Source organism: Crassostrea angulata, chromosome 5, assembly GCF_025612915.1.
Source record: "Crassostrea angulata isolate pt1a10 chromosome 5, ASM2561291v2, whole genome shotgun sequence".
In the NCBI taxonomy this organism is placed as follows: Eukaryota; Metazoa; Mollusca; class Bivalvia; order Ostreida; family Ostreidae; genus Magallana; species Magallana angulata.
Genome location: NC_069115.1, coordinates 11,042,467 through 11,058,886, shown reverse-complemented (window position 1 = coordinate 11,058,886; position 16,420 = coordinate 11,042,467). Strand labels below are relative to the sequence as shown.

At 33.1% G+C, this 16,420-nt stretch overlaps 1 protein-coding gene across 1 annotated transcript; it reads right to left on the bottom strand.

Moving 5' to 3' along the window:
* Positions 1-3,027: 3,027 nt before the first annotated feature.
* Positions 3,028-15,767, bottom strand: LOC128185031 (lymphocyte antigen 75-like). The gene is made up of 10 exons (XM_052854700.1): positions 15,348-15,767; positions 10,519-10,612; positions 10,313-10,387; positions 9,994-10,158; positions 9,578-9,817; positions 8,968-9,006; positions 8,215-8,379; positions 7,257-7,496; positions 4,390-4,554; positions 3,028-3,788 (listed from the first exon to the last, which is right to left on the bottom strand). Exons 1-10 carry the CDS (start codon positions 15,693-15,695, stop codon positions 3,550-3,552), a joined length of 1,770 nt encoding a protein of 589 aa, XP_052710660.1. The 5' UTR covers positions 15,696-15,767; the 3' UTR covers positions 3,028-3,549.
* Positions 15,768-16,420: the final 653 nt, after the last annotated feature.

The following is a 16,420-nucleotide window of genomic DNA, read 5'->3' as shown; positions in this document are numbered from 1 at the left end:
CACAGACATTCCATTCTAGTTACATGTCACATTAACTGCTGGTGGGAATGCATTATTCTGAGATCCAAAAACTTCCTCCATAAGCACTGTTTAAAATGACAACTCTTTACATTCCTCTCAAGTTTCCATTCACATTTTGATGATGGCATTTTATCTCTGTTACTAAACGTGTGTAAAAATGCAATGTGTCTCACTGACGGCAGCATCAGTGCTGCCCTCTCTTAGATGCTTAGAGATAACACAGCAGGGAGGTAATGATTTTAACAATATGGCAGCGCTCATGGATTGCAAGAATTAGTTACTCTAAGTGGTATATCTTTTTACTGAGGAAAGCTCTGTCTAAACGGTTTTCAGATATCATTATACACATCAAACAGACAAATTTGAGCCCTTGATAATTTTTTCATGTTCACTTCCTTTAACCATTTCTTATTTATTTATTTTTTTGATTAATGCTTAAGTGATAACGATTTCCCTTATAAGGTTACTAGTACCCCTTATGATAAGATATAGATAAAAGACATAATTCCTATTGATTTAATATATATATATATATATATATATATATATATATATATATATATATATATATATATATATATATATATATATATATATACACACATTTTTCCTTTTATTAAGTGCATTTTAAAGAGAAAATTTTAATATAAAAAAAAATTAATATCAAATTTAAAACGTGTTGAAGAAAACAAAGATGAAATATATATTTTATTAGAATTTATGCTTACTGACGTTTTTCATAGTTATTGTTAGGCCATTATAAATCACCGAATTTTCTACTGTTTTTCTGTGTTTCCGATTACATCTAAGAGCTCATGGCGGGTGTCACCGGTCAGCAGAGGATGCTCACTCCTCCCTGTTAAGGTCCATTTCTGCTCTGTGCATTTTTTAATGGACTTTTGATTTTGAACACTGTTCGTAATCACCACATTTCATCTGTGCTGAATTGCTCAATTTTGTATGTCAATTATACATAAATGTTGCTTTTGAACCTGCTTTATTGATTAGCAAAGTTCCTATTTTGTAGTTGTATATCTTTTTTTTTGGTGAACTAAAGAATTTATATTTTCATTAACTTTTGATATCATAATGCTCTTTATATAATGCACTTAATGAGTACATCAAAAGACTGCAATCAATTTTCTAGAATATTTTTTAAGAATACATTCATTAATTATTGTTGTATATCTAGCTTGGCATGCAATCATGTATATTCACGCCTACAAATTACTAACAAAAATGAAATATCTTAATAAAGAAATGTTTTACATTATGTGTTTTTAAACATGAAAAAAAATAATTACCTTTCAGCTGTCCCCAAATTCCACATCGACCCTAGATATGTATCGAGTAAGTCAATCGCTTCACACATACTTTTCAGCACATCTCATCCGTCTGCTTTCGTATTATGCAAATTAACACATCGTTGATTTTAAAATAAATAATAATCAATAAAATCAACTCCCGTAAGTACCTAAGTACTTTGATTAACTTTAATCATCTTGTGGAAAAGGCAGCTTGATGAAACACGTATATGCAGTTTATTTAATAAACTTTACATTGTTACTAAATCAAATCTGTGCAATTTTCATAGGTGGCAATTATTGTTCTCGCCAGCTCGTTACCCTACTTCTAAAACGCAATGTGTATATGGTTATATTTACATTCCACATATATTTTGCTTTTATATGTAAAGTTTGTTGAAAGCTACGGCAGTTATAACACTGTAACACACAAGGTACGCAAGCGAGAATCAAAGTTCATGCCTGTGGCTCTGTAGGAACTCTTTAATATGAATCTTTCTTTAGCATAAAATAGGAATTTTATGGTATTTTTTTACAATTGCAGACAAGGCAAGGTTTTAAAAAAGTAAATATAAGCATTAAATCATTTTTTTAATCGTTATTTTGACAAGATTATTCCGACTTAAAGGAATGTATTTTAAACACCCGGATTACAATTAACATACTTTTTAGTTATCGAAGAACTCGACTTCGTGAACCTAAACATTATCAATTTTGTAACAGAAAGGCATAAATCCCTGTTTAATTCAGAGCACTCTATACATTGTATATGCAAACCAAACCCTAATAGATGGTGACGTCAAAATTATTATTATTTTTTTAATACAAACGAGGTCTACATCATGTCATCCTCACGTAAATATAATTCCTAAATTGTAGTTTATTTTCAAAACAGCATGACCACTTGTGATAATTTAAACCACTTTATTAATAAAAATAAAATATGTTTTATTCCCCCTCCTTCTTCCTCTTCAAAACAGGTTGATTTAGTTCAATGGTATAATATGTAAAGTATACTGTGTGATAGAATTCCTTGAAACAAAAAAAAGGAGGGGCCAGTACAACATGATGTTTGAGGCACTGTCAGACAAACCAAATCATTAGTTATTGATTTCACAGTGTGACTAAAATTTGACGAGCGTATCCAAGATACACACGTAAATTTGTATTTATGCTTCAGATCCATGTAAGGTTTAACAAGTGTCACGAAATGAACAATACTCGGACGTTTTTGTAAAAAATGGTCAAACAATCTTTTTACAAAATATAATATCCCTTAAGTAGTTTCATTACTTTGATGAATACCATAAATACATATGTTTTTAAAATACAAAATTATGATATACCAACAAACTATTATTATCACTAATAAATATCAGTTGTTTAATAAACAGAAATTGTTTTCTTTTCTTGTCATTGATGTTATTTCCGTGTATAAACAATCGCTGAATAAGCTTTTAAATTATCTTATTCTACATAGTGCTGCTACATCTAAGAATGTTCACAAGAAATTGTTTCTTTGATTTAAACTCGATATCAAAAAAAAAATTGTTGTTTTTTTTAATATTATAACTTTTTAAAAAAAAATTCTAAAGAGAAATTGTGTGAATAAATTACAAATTTACTAAAAAGGCAGAAAAGTTAAACCAATAATATTGTATTGATCATTTATTGGTAATAGTATGACTGCTGTTCCCGAGGCTCGAACCATCGTTTATAGGACAAAAAAAAATTCATTTTGGTTCATAAGCAAAATAGCCATAATATTATTTATAATATTAATCATAACTCTATAGCAAAGAGTGTTTGGGGTTATTTTTATTCTATGACATTTAAAAAATAATTTCAAGAAAAAGTTTCGGTAAGAAACTAACAATTTTCTGAAAAGGCAAGGGAGTTAAAGCATAAATAATGAATTGACCATCCGTAAGAAGTTGCATTATTGTTGTCTCCGAGACTCGAACCGGAGAAAAAAAAATATATTGGCTCAAAAGCAAAATTGCTATATAACACATATATAATATTAATTATATCTTTAAAATAGCATAACATTTAAAATTTTTATATTATAAACACATTCATTTTCTAAGACAAGCTCAAACAAGACATCATTGAAAATTAAACTAATAATCTAAGGATCTTAAATTAAAAAAGAATAGTGCAAAACTGGACTTTGTTTATGTACATGTAGTAATATTACATATGTTTAATTAACAGATTCCGCCTAAGGTGAGACTTGAATTTCGCAAATAAACGGCTGGGATAACGAACAGGGGAAATCGACTAGATACGCAACGTCGCTCCAAACCAGACAGTCGTCACTTCCGCCCCCGGCGACTGGATAGTTCATGAGAAATCCGGAATCCACGGCGGAGCCATTTACCCACCTCCAATCCATTATGCCGGTGTCGAACGACGCTCCAATGAAGTAATCCAAATGCATAAGAGTACCCGAAATATAATCTACAATATTCATTAATATCACTCTTATATTATAACCATATGTATATTTATAGCTGCTAATCGAAATTAAAACTCGATAGAATACTTGTAGAATGTGGATAGTATTGACACTATCATGATACCTTTAGCATCGAAGAATTGTAGAATAGAAGAATGATACGCAATATCTATTCTTACCTATCACTTTACATGTGTTGTCAAAAATCGAAAAAAAATCATTCATTACCTACTCGTGTGAGATAGTGAATTTTCACCTTTATAACTTAATATCATTTCGATAATGAACCATAAGCTTAAGGATCAATAAACACAAGGATATTTAAAGAATACAGGGTAGTTTTAACTTTTTTTAGAGCAATATACATTTTTATTGAAAAATATCGTAGAAGGATAAATGTAATTATGGAAATATTCAAAATTTATAGGTTAAAATGTGCAATATAGAGAGTTTTATTTACGTTATGAATATTCAAATTTTAAAAGGTAAAGGGGTGAAATATAAAGAATTTTATTTACGTTATAAATATATATTGATGAAAAATGTTAAGGTAAATCAAAATGTTAATTTGTTGACCTTCAAATCTCCTTAACAGAATATTACCGCTTAAAATGAGATCCAGTTTTGAAGATGTGTCCAATATGGCAAGTCTAGCTCCTATTGACTCGCAGTATGCCTTGGCATCTTGCCAAATCCTTGGACTCTCCTCAACTAGATAGCACAAATAAACAGTGGAATCCCATCTGTAGTTTGATGGACATGTGCTGACTAAAATATACAAACTCTCTGTGAGGAAGACATTTTTCGATAATTACGTGTTCATAATCAGTTAATGACAGACACAAATACAATTTATTCATAAAAATATGCAGGTGAAAAGTGACAATTTAAGGTCTCCTTAAACTCATTGAAGATTGATCCTACATGTCCTTTAGAGAAAGACTGAAGCTCAGGTATGCAATCCATATTAGGACCTAATTTTTCAACATTGACTATCATGTATTAAATACTTTGATGTTTATTCGAAGCATTTCAAAGTTAAAAAAGATTTTCCAAGAAATTTTCTTTAAAAAAAAATCATCCTCTAAGCTATAATTAATTAATGAAGTTTTCATTGATGTCAATAGTGACAAGCAAGTTTTTGAAAATAAAAAAGTAAAATACTAAGAATAGATTCGGTAAAAAGTTGTATAAAACAAGATGTAATTATAATTGGGGCGATTATAAAGTCTCCCAAACAAACGTGGCCTTCATTGAGAGTAGGGATGTCAAACTTTACAGACAAGATCTAATATTTTTTTTTATTTCTGAAGTTTCATAATGTTCTCCAGGATTTCCTTACTATATATCAGGTGAACCAACATGACCCAAGGCACGAGAATATATATGGTATAGGGGTGGGGCTCTTAACCCTTTTCAACATATTCGGGCACTTCCTGTTTGAAAGGGGTCATGACCACCCTTGGGGCCCATGACCTACATACCGTTTGATTCCCCCTAACACAAGGAACAAGAATATATTGTTTAGAGGTGGGAATCTCGACTGTTTCTAACATATTTGGGCACTTCCTATTTTGGGGAGTCAGGACTACCCCCAGGGTCCATGACCTACATACCATTTGATGCCTCTAACATATGGAACAAGAATATAAATGTTAAGGGATGGGATTCTTAACCATACTTAGGATATTTGGGCACTTCCTGTTTGAGAGGAGTCAGGACTACCCCCAGGGTCCATGACCTACATACCATTTGATGCCTCTAACATATGGAACAAGAATATAAATGTTTAGGGATGGGATTCTTAATCATTCTTAAGATATTTGGGCACTTCCTGTTTGAGGGGGGTCAGGACCACCCCCGGGATACACCTAGACACAAGGAACAAGAATATTTATGGTTTTGGGGTTTGGTTCTTAACCATTTTCAAGTTTTTTGTGCACTTCCTGTTTGAGGTGGGTCAGGAACACCCCCGGAGCCCATGAACTACATACCATTTGATGCCCCATAACACAAGGAACAAGAATATATATGGTTTAGGGGTGGGGATCTCAACCGTTTTCAAGATATTTGGGCACTTCCTGTTTGAGGTGGTCAGGACTACCCCAAGGGCCAATGACCTTCATACGAATTGATGCCCCTTAAGACATGTAACAAAAATATATATGGTTTAGGGTTGGGAATCTTAACCGTTTTTAAGATATTTTGGCACTTCCTATTTTAGGGGGGGTCAGGACCACCCCCGGGGACCATGACCTATATACCATTTGATACCCCTTGACACAAGGAACAAGAATATTTTGGGTTTTTGGGTTGGGCTCTTAACCATTTTTAAGTTATTTTTGCACTTCCTGTTTGAGGGGGGTCAGTACCACCCCCGGGGCCCTTGACCTACATATCATTTGATGCTACTTAACTCAAGGAACAAGAATATGTATGCTTAAGGAGTGGGGTTCTTAACCCTTTTCAAGATATTTGGGCACTTCCTGCTTGAGGGGAGTCAGGACCACCCCCTGGACCCATGACCTACATACCATTTGATTCCCCTTAAGACATGGAACAAGAATATTTATGGTTTAGGGGTCAGGATTTTAACAGTTTCTGATATATATGGTCATTTCCAATTCCGGGGGGGGGGAGACCCAAGGGTCAGATCTGATAAACCCTATATATTGCCTGTAACAGTGAGTATATGATTCTGAAAACCCTATATTATTATCTTTGTCCGTTTTCAAGTTATAACCACTTACAATAGAGTCTACGATTTTTCCCCTAAGGTTCAATGTTAGACCCCACGACCTTTTGACCCCCAAGAAAAGTGGTTGGCCAACCCCAAATGAGAAAAATTAAACCAGCGTGCTCATTAAATATAAGATCCAGCTTTTCCGGAGTGTCCAGGATTGCTAGTCTAGCTCCAAGTGAATGACACTGTGTACTGGCATCTTGCCAAGTCTTAAGAGTCTCCTCCACGAAATAGCATAGTTTATTGGTTACATCCCATTTGAAATTAGATGGGCACGTTGTTACTTAAAAAATAAAAGGGAATAACCGCGTCTAAATCACTTTTTAGAAAATTACATTGTTGACACTAGATAAGTAATTATAAAGGCATAGTATTTGCTCATTTCCTTTAATATCTGACACGTTTATCTAAATATATTGTTCAACATAATATCTCTCTTTATGCTGCTAATGAAATAATTCAATAGTTTTCTCTTAACTAACACTGATTGTACTTATTTGGCCGTGGTTTGCGACGATGCTTTCCCTAGTTTTATACTAGTCTCGCGTGCAATGAATCTGCCTTTAATTTACATCGGGTTCGAAATCCAAAGAGCTAAAAGGTATATGATATCCTTTAGGCACAAGGTAGAATTGATAATTGTTTTAATTCAATAGAATATACATGCGATCATCATTGTAGCTTTGGTTTTGATGAACAAACCAAAATATTACTTTCCTGATCTCACCAGAACTTGTTGTCATTGGAATATCACAGATTGCAGGTATTGATATTGAACAAGGATAGTCGTACAGGTAGTGTATTTCACTCCAAATAAGACACGCCCCTGGGCCTCCGGACACGGGGTAGTTCATTAGATAATTTGAGTCAATAATCGAACCGTTGACCCACTTCCAGTCCAAGACCATATCATCAAATGAACCGCCAATAAAATATTCAAAGTACATTATCTGGGCCGACATGTAATCTAAAATGATAGATGTATATACGTTTAATATATTTTTTAAGGTAACAAAAACAATGTCACACATAACAGATATAAATACACATGTTTAATAGTGTTATATTTAAGGTGACCCACTACACCTTTTAACAGTTTATAAACCAGCAGAAAATTACTTGATTATGATAGTTAGCATGATAGAAAAAAAGTACATGAGTCAAACAGGCGAAAAAAATGTCCAAATTTATATTTAAAAATTTGTATTTTCAAACATGTAATTCAGTACAAATGAACAAAAACCACAGGCGGATTCAAACACATGATCTTTGGTTCACAAACCTGAAACTTTAACCACTGAGCCATGAAGGTATTCAACCGAATCAATTGAAACAAAACATTGAACAGGGCATTGAAACTGCCATCTTGTGACATAGTTTCTTAAAAAGTATTAGTCTAGGTGTACTAAAGTACCTAAAAGGATTGTATGGCCGTGGCCATTTTTTTACTATATCAATTTCCTAAGAAGAGAAATTATGTTTAAAAATAGCAAAATATTCAAATTTTAATGAAAACATATTTGGATTTATCTTTATTTAATGATAATAAATATCAATACAAAATATCATTGAATTATTTTTGGATGATATGATGGTTAACTTGTTTGAAAATTGACTACCCGGTCTTCTTAAAAAGGGTAATATGAATAACATTTGCATGTAATTCAAGAAGTTGGTATACAGACCGTTCAATATTAAGTTTAGTTTTGCCTGGGTGTCGAGAATTGCAAGCCTCGCCCCTAATGATTGGCAGTGAGTATTGGCATTTTGCCAAGTCATTGGATTCTCTTCTACAAAATAGCACAGATTGGTGGAGGCATCCCATCTGAAGTTTGACGGACATGCTGGTGCTTCAAACACACAAAACAAAAAAGATTGAACTTTTTTTTGTTTCATTCCAAAAGTGTATCTCAAAAAATTTTAATGCAAAGAAGTAGCGTTAATAATTTTAATGAAATAGATTAATTTCAATACTGTTACTTTAAAACTTCAAAGCATCAGAAAAGTATTGTCGAAAAACTTAAAAAGAACTGGAAAATTGGTTCAACAAAGGTTTAAGATTAACGCAAGCTTTCCTTACATGCCTTATAGATTTTGTTTTATTGACATAATTATACAATTTCTTTCAATTTTGATTACTGTATACAGGGTTATTTTCGCCCCGTTTTATATTTGTTCTTCGGTTTCAAACGCCCCGTCTTGAATTCGCTAAAACATCTCTGTGTTGTAAGAGAGATAATTAAGAAATTGGAATACGTCCAGTTTTAAATTAATGCGCTACAGCGAGGGCAAAAGAGGCAAAAATTAAAAGGGGCGAATATTTCCCTGCATATAGTACATCTATCTTGTTGTACATTAAAGAAACTTATCCAATTTACATGTTTTTAGTGAACAGTAATGAACATGTTAATAAGAATATTGTTGACAAGATATAATACCTATGGTTGTTGTTGTCGGCGCTGTTACTGCTGGCATTGCTGTTAGCGGTGAGGTTTGTGGCGGCAATGCAGAATATCATTTCGTAAAAATGGAATTTAAGAAGAAGGTTCATGAATACTAATATAATTTTGATATAGTAATAATAATTTATAGTAATATTTGAGCCGTCAAGCTCTTCCAGTTCACCACTACGTATCTCAAACACTGCCAGTAAATCAATTAAACAACGTTTTGATAATATAAGAAATGTAATATATATATATATATATATATATATATATATATATATATATATATATATATATATATATATATATATATATATATATATATATATATATATATATATACATATATATTAAAAATTGCATGTCCTCTCGGGCTACAATACCTAGGTGCCTTCATTATAGGGCAATATAGCACTTTCCTGTCACTTCGGTGCAAATACTTAGGTATTTCGTCCTCGAAACCATTTAATACATCTGTATATTTGATTGATACAGCGTAAAATTTTAATTTTTTTAAATTTAAATCCAATAAAATAACCGTAATCATCATTGAAACTTTGGTTTTGATAAAAACACAGAGAAATTACATTCCTGGTCTCACCTGAACTTGTTGTCAAAGGAATATCACAGATTGCAGGTATTGTTATTGAACAAGGATAGTCGTACAGGTAATATATGTCACTCCAAATAAGACACGCCCCTGGGCCTCCGGACACGGGGTAGTTCATTAGATAGTTCGGGTCAATGATAGAACCGTTGACCCACTTCCAGTCCAAGACCATGTCATCAAATGAACCGCCAATGAAATATTCAAAGTACATTATCTGGGCCGACATGTAGTCTAAAAAACAAGTTTTGTTTATTTATTTCATTACCAAAATATTTCTATTTTTGATGCATTTTGTAGCGGAAAATCATGATGATAAATCACTTTCAACAGATATACATTTGTTCACAGATTGTTGTAAAAATAAAAACAAAAAAATTAGCGAACATTCAAGAAGTTTGTAAACAGACCGTTCGATATTAGGTCAAGTTTTGCCGGGGTGTCAAGAATTGCAAGCCTCGCCCCTAATGATTGGCAATAGTTATTGGCATCTTGCCAGGTCATGTGATTCTCTTCCACAAAATAACACAGATTGGTGAAGGCATCCCATTTAAAGTTTGACGGACAGGTTGTTGCTTAAAAGACACAAAACATAAAGTGAACGGGGTTTTTTTTCACCAAAAATTGCTTCTCTGAGGATATTGATGTATAACAGTAGCGGTAGTGATGTCATGACACCGCTCAAAGATTAAACATGTTATTTAGAATACTCTTGACACGATATACTACCTATAGTTGTGGTCGTCTGCGCTGTTGTTGTTGTTAATGGCGAGGTTGGTGGTGGCTGAGTTGTTGTCGGCAAAGCTAAGATTTGTTCTAAATTAGTAAAAAATGAAATTTTAAATATCGTGTATTGAAATGAAACATAGTTTATTTCATGCAGAGAAATGATTAATATGTAAATGTGTGCGGTTGAAGTTACAGTTCATACATACCACTGATAACGGGTCCACAGTAACTACTTCCGCTTGATAAGTCCGTGCACCTCATAGAACAGGAAGTTGAAAAACATGGTCCAGACAGTATTTCCTGCAAAGTTTTAAAACTAGAATTCATAAGTATTATATTGCGAAGGACCAAATCACATTAGTCCCAACTCCCAAATAATACATGTATAATTATGTTGTTTTTTAAAGGTCCACCACGTGTAGTTTGAAATTCAGATATGTTTTCTTACAGTTCATTGTACAGATTTTATCTCACTTAATAATTCTTCAATCATAATGATGCTTGAAAGTTTGTTGTTCATACCGTGGGCAAAGGAATAGAGTGTTTTACATATTATTTTTGTAAGAAAACTTATTGAATTCTGTAATCACATGTGTATGTATAATTATTTGTTTTGTTTATAAAGTCATAAACATTACATGTATGAAATGACATCTGTATGGATACACTACACCGAGACTTATATTACATTTTTAGATCCAAGGTGGCACTTTAACAGATTTTGAATGGTTTATATAAATTTTATCAATCAACTTGGTTGTATATCATGAATATTACACCCCAGCGATTAAAATATCGGACTTGTAAACCACAGATCTTGAGTTAAAATTCTCTTGGGCCTCTCGCCCGTATTTTCTGGATTTAAGAAAATCATAATTTTATGCTGAATTAAAAAATCATTTGTTTACGATAACATATTCAAACAAACATTCTGAGAGTATTGCATAAGCAATACACGTCCCCTACCTGTTTGTGGAAATTGTGAAAACAATGCACTGTTATGCAGAATATCGAACCCGAACATTAAAAAATTGGAATATGAAAAATTTAATTTTCTCGAAAATATGTCAACCTGACGCCTAAAGAAAAAAGTGTGGAAAACTGAAGTGTGACAGACAGACGGACGGACGGACAGACGGACGTTTCACCGGAGGGGACTATAGCTTTCCTCTGCGTCCATCAGTCCGTCTGTATGTCCGTCCGTCTGTCTGTCCGTCCGTCCGTCTGTCTGTCCCACTTCAGTTTTCCACACTTTTTTTCTTTATGCATTTGAGGAATAATATAAAACTTGCCGAACAGCTTCAAATGTCAAACTACAGATCAAGTTTACACTTTTGTAGCGTCGATTGACATATTTTCGAGAAAATTATTTTTTTATATTCCAATTTTTTAATGTTCGGGTTCGTTATCGGGTTCGGTGTGAATAAACGAGGCCAGTATGTAGTCAGTAATAATATCGTGCGTTACTTGTACCATTCCTTTTATCATTTCTAACAAACAAATAAATTCTGTAAAATAGTGTCAAGCATTGTGTTGTAAATTTAATCGGCAGGGTTTTTTGGTATTATTACAATCGGGTTCGTTGTCGGGTTGGGCTGTTTAACTGTTTGGTTTGATTCGGGGTACAGAAGACGGTAAGAAATCATATTGTGCATAACAGTGCATTGTTTTCACAAATTTTCACCAGCGAATACAGAATAGACTTGGCGAAATTACAGAAATAAAGAGTACTAGTTTACCTATTTTGTATTTAATTTCTATATCAACTATTTAGTTTTAATTTCCTCTGTTCTTTTATCTCTGATTATTTAGCATGACATCACGTTTACAATAGCTCTGAAATAGTTGTGTGCTTGGAAGCTTTCATAGAATAATACAAACCGGTAGGGGACGTGTATTGCTTCTGCAATACTCTCAGAATGCTTGTTATTTATGCCTTGAGTTGCATATACACGGTACTGCATGGCCGGATAACTCTTCCTACAGTTTTTAAGATAGCATTTTTTTATTTTACATATCTGTTGTTTACAATTGTAAGATGTGAATATTACTTGGATTTTACTTTTTAATTAAATATAATTGTAAATATTCAACTTGTTTGTTTTTCATTGAAATGTTGCATATTGAGTACCCGATTTCCCCGAATAGCTCCTAAGATTAACTGTTTTTCTTTGCAGTTCAACTGTACATATTTGCAAGGTTGTATAACACGTGAATATTCTGTCTGAGATTTTTTTTTTAAATGCCAGTTATTGAACTTGGTACTTTTTCCATAGTATTGCACACAAGGGGCATCATTTGCTAGAAAACTCCTCCTGAAGTTTTTAAAAAAGGGAACTATTTGCAATTCTATTGAACATTTATACCCATGGATCTAAAAATCATTCCTCAATTTTTTTTAAATGAAAAGAAACTGAAACGAATTGTAGCACAATTTATTTCTGGTCGGGGTCGCGGCTTTTGATTCTGTGGTGTTTCATTCATGCATATGGTCGACAAATGGATTACAGAAACTTAAAAAAAAAACCAACAACCCAGTTTGTTGTCAAGTGACAGCTTTTTTGTGTCTTACAATGTATAGGGCGAGTTTTGTCTTCTACACTCTTTTTTGACCCCAACAAATTGAAACGGAATGTGGACACCATGCGTGTTCGATTATTGAAGCTTGTAACGTTTATTTATTATTTGATCTACATAAACCTGTTATTAGTCCCCTACCGGTTTTCACCGGAGGGGTCTACAGCTTTCCTCTGCGTCCGTCAGTCCGTCCGTCTGTCTGTCTGTCCGTCGGTCTCTCTGTCCCACTTCAGTTTTCCACACTTTTTTTCTTTATGCGTTTGAGGAATAATATGAAATTTGCTGAACAGCTTTAAAATGTCAAACTACAGATCAAGTTTACACTTTTGTAGCGTCTGATTGACATATTTTCGAGAAAATTAATTTTTTATATTCCAATTTTTTACTGTTCGGGTTCGTTATCGGGTTCGATGTGCATTGAATAAACGAGGCCAGTATGTAGTCAGTAATAATAACGTGCATTACTTGGACCATTCCTTTTATTGTTGCTAACAAATAAGTTCTGTAAAATAGTGTCAAGCATTGTGTTGTAAATTAAGTCGACAGCGGTTTTTGTATTTTTACAATCGGGTTCGTTATCGGGTTGATCTGTTGATTCGGGGTAAAGAAGACGGTAAGAAAGAAATGATATTCTGCATAACAATGCATTGTTTTCACAAATTTCTACAAACCGGTAGGGGACGTGTATTGCTTATGCAATACTCTCAGAATGCTTGTTCAAATCGATTTTATGCCTAACATGGGCTCTTTTCTTTCGTCAAAAACTTGACTCCAGCAATTAATCTTTATTTCTCTATTGTGTGAAAGTAAATGAAAGGAAGAAAGACATTTTCATGCATCGATCATATCATTTATTACAATTTGTCATATTTTTGCACAAACTTCTCTAGATTTAAAAGAAGTTTTCAATATTTTATGGTATTAGATTCCCAAATTAATTTGTTTTCAAAATATTATTTATTTGTGTCGTCCAGTATTAAAGAGACAGTACGGCGCATCTTATCAAAAAACCGACTTGAAAAAATTCTCCGATGGGGTTCGGTATTTTTTTACTACTCATGAATGTATAAACTTTCGGAAAATTACAAAGTTCTCCATTAAAAATAAATTAAAGTATTTCAATAAAATTAATAATTACGTATAACTTATCACATAAATATATCGCAATGTGTTACGGGGTCAGCCTTCTATAGTATTACGCATGCGTATTTACTGTAAACAAAACACATGCAGGGCTCGCGAAGATTCTCCAGTACATGTTTGTTGATAAAAAATATGTCTTTTCTACTTCTCCAAAGTAATAGTTGTTCAAAGTTTTTAAAATAACCACAATTATTATTTTGTAAGCATGTATTTTGCGTGCTTATCATATGAGTTGACTACAACCTAAGACGGACGTGTGGTACTCACGGGCATTGCACGTGCGAGTGCCAATTCGTCTTTAAACAAATTTGTACGTGACTCCTATCACCTTCACATCAAACGTTCGTTTGTTTTACGATGCACTCTCAATTATTCCAACGGGACTTATAATGCTACTGTCACGGTGTAAATTCAATCTTTCGGACTATTTTTAATTATTGTGTAAATTAACTATTTCGGACCCTGTGTTAATTGGTACAAAAACTTTTCCTCTATTTCAACAACTGTTTTAAAAACGTTTTAAATTTCGCTCAGCATCAATCCCACCTGAGGCACAATCAGTGATGGACAGCTAATCTTTTAATTGATGTCTGTTTATGTTTTATTGACATCTTATTAATCCTTTTATGTACATTTTGCTAAAATGTCACTAGTTAATAGCTGTTCTTAAATTGATTGGAGAGAGCGCCCCGTAATATTACTGGCAAACCCTAACATGTAGCACACACACACGATCATCAAGCACGTACGGCCAGTTGTGACCGAGGCTTCTGATAATTTTATCCAGGTTTTGTACTAGGTCGTAAAAAATTTCTTTCAAATGTGAAATACTTTAAATTCTAGCGATCTCCACCTTCTTGCTTATACTGCTTGAATTAAAATTAACTTCAATTCTGTTCAATTCATTTCATTTATCTAAGAAAAATTGAAAAATAATATATATTCATTTTAAAAAAATAAACAAAGAAAAAAAAGACAATTAATCTAAAATCAAATTACATTAAAACAGTTCATTTACAACTAATCCTGAAACAAAAAATTTAGTTTCACCTGTAATCAATCTTATTTATTTACATTACTTTTAATTTAAACAAAAAAATTTATACGCACAAATTGCTGCTCCGTAGCTCCAAGTTTTAAAAAAAATCTCGGATGCAGTTCCGTACATTTTCAAAAGATCCAATGTACGACACGCAAAAAAAAATTGCGCTAGTTTTGGACTAATTAATATGTAGATCACAAGTCATCCCTCCGATTTTCTTTACCGACCGAGAGCTACAGACCTGAAGCTTATTAACAACAAAATGCATCCTACCGGGGGCTGAGTAGACTTGACCATATACACACAGGCGGGATCCGGGACTAAGACCACCCCCGGGCCCATTGTAGAAGGGTTCAGCTGACATCGTAGGTCTCTCCTCCAGTAATTGACAGATAGGCAATCCCCCCGCCGCATACATTCTCGTACACACTGTTTCTGTCCCGTGTCGGACAGAATTGGCCCAGATGAATTCAAGCTCTGTCCCGCGTGATCAACAGTCAAAATAACACTGGCGCTTTTGTCAAAAAAGTTTATGAAAAATGCCAAAATGGACAACGAATGAATCCTTTTTCGTGACTGTAATCCCATTTTTAAATCGTTTAAAGACTTAAAACATTTCATTTCCTGTTTGCTTTCAAGATTTGGAAAGTCTGCTTGCAATTAATGTTACAATACTTTTTATCAACCAAACTATTGCAAGTTTGTGTATTTATGTTTTTAAACTTAATCGAGAAACATATCTGTAACTTGGCACAGGGCAAATACTTATATCGACCAATGCGTTTGAATAAACAAGAAAACGCAGGGAAAACTGGATCAAAGTTTAACATTTACCCTCAAAAAACTTCTCAAACATTCAGCAACATATGGAACACTTCGAAGCATTCAAAAACTTTAATTCGTAACGATTTTTTATAATATAAGGAATTATGACGCACGTTTTATAAGATAATTAAATAGAGATGTTTTGTAGTATTTCTTCTTATTTCTTCTACTCTATGAAAGTCTTAATATTACGTGTAAATCTCAGTAATTCTTCTTCGTTCATTTTTTTTGGATATAAAAAGAGTTACAAGTAAATCTTTTTTCTACATGTCGATATAATACATGTGTATATCAATACACTCAAAACCATTTTCATACAGTCTATGTATAAGTTTAATTGGCTCTAAAGTGGTTATTTATGCTTGGGGGAAATTTACACTATACTCTTTCCCAAGATATCCGGGAACTACTTTTTGCTTAATTGCATGATATTTATAAATACCTCAGGGTTAAAACGATGTTCATTCAAAAGTATGAAAACTTTCCAAAATTTCTCAGTTAAAACGCCCCTGTAAGCTTAT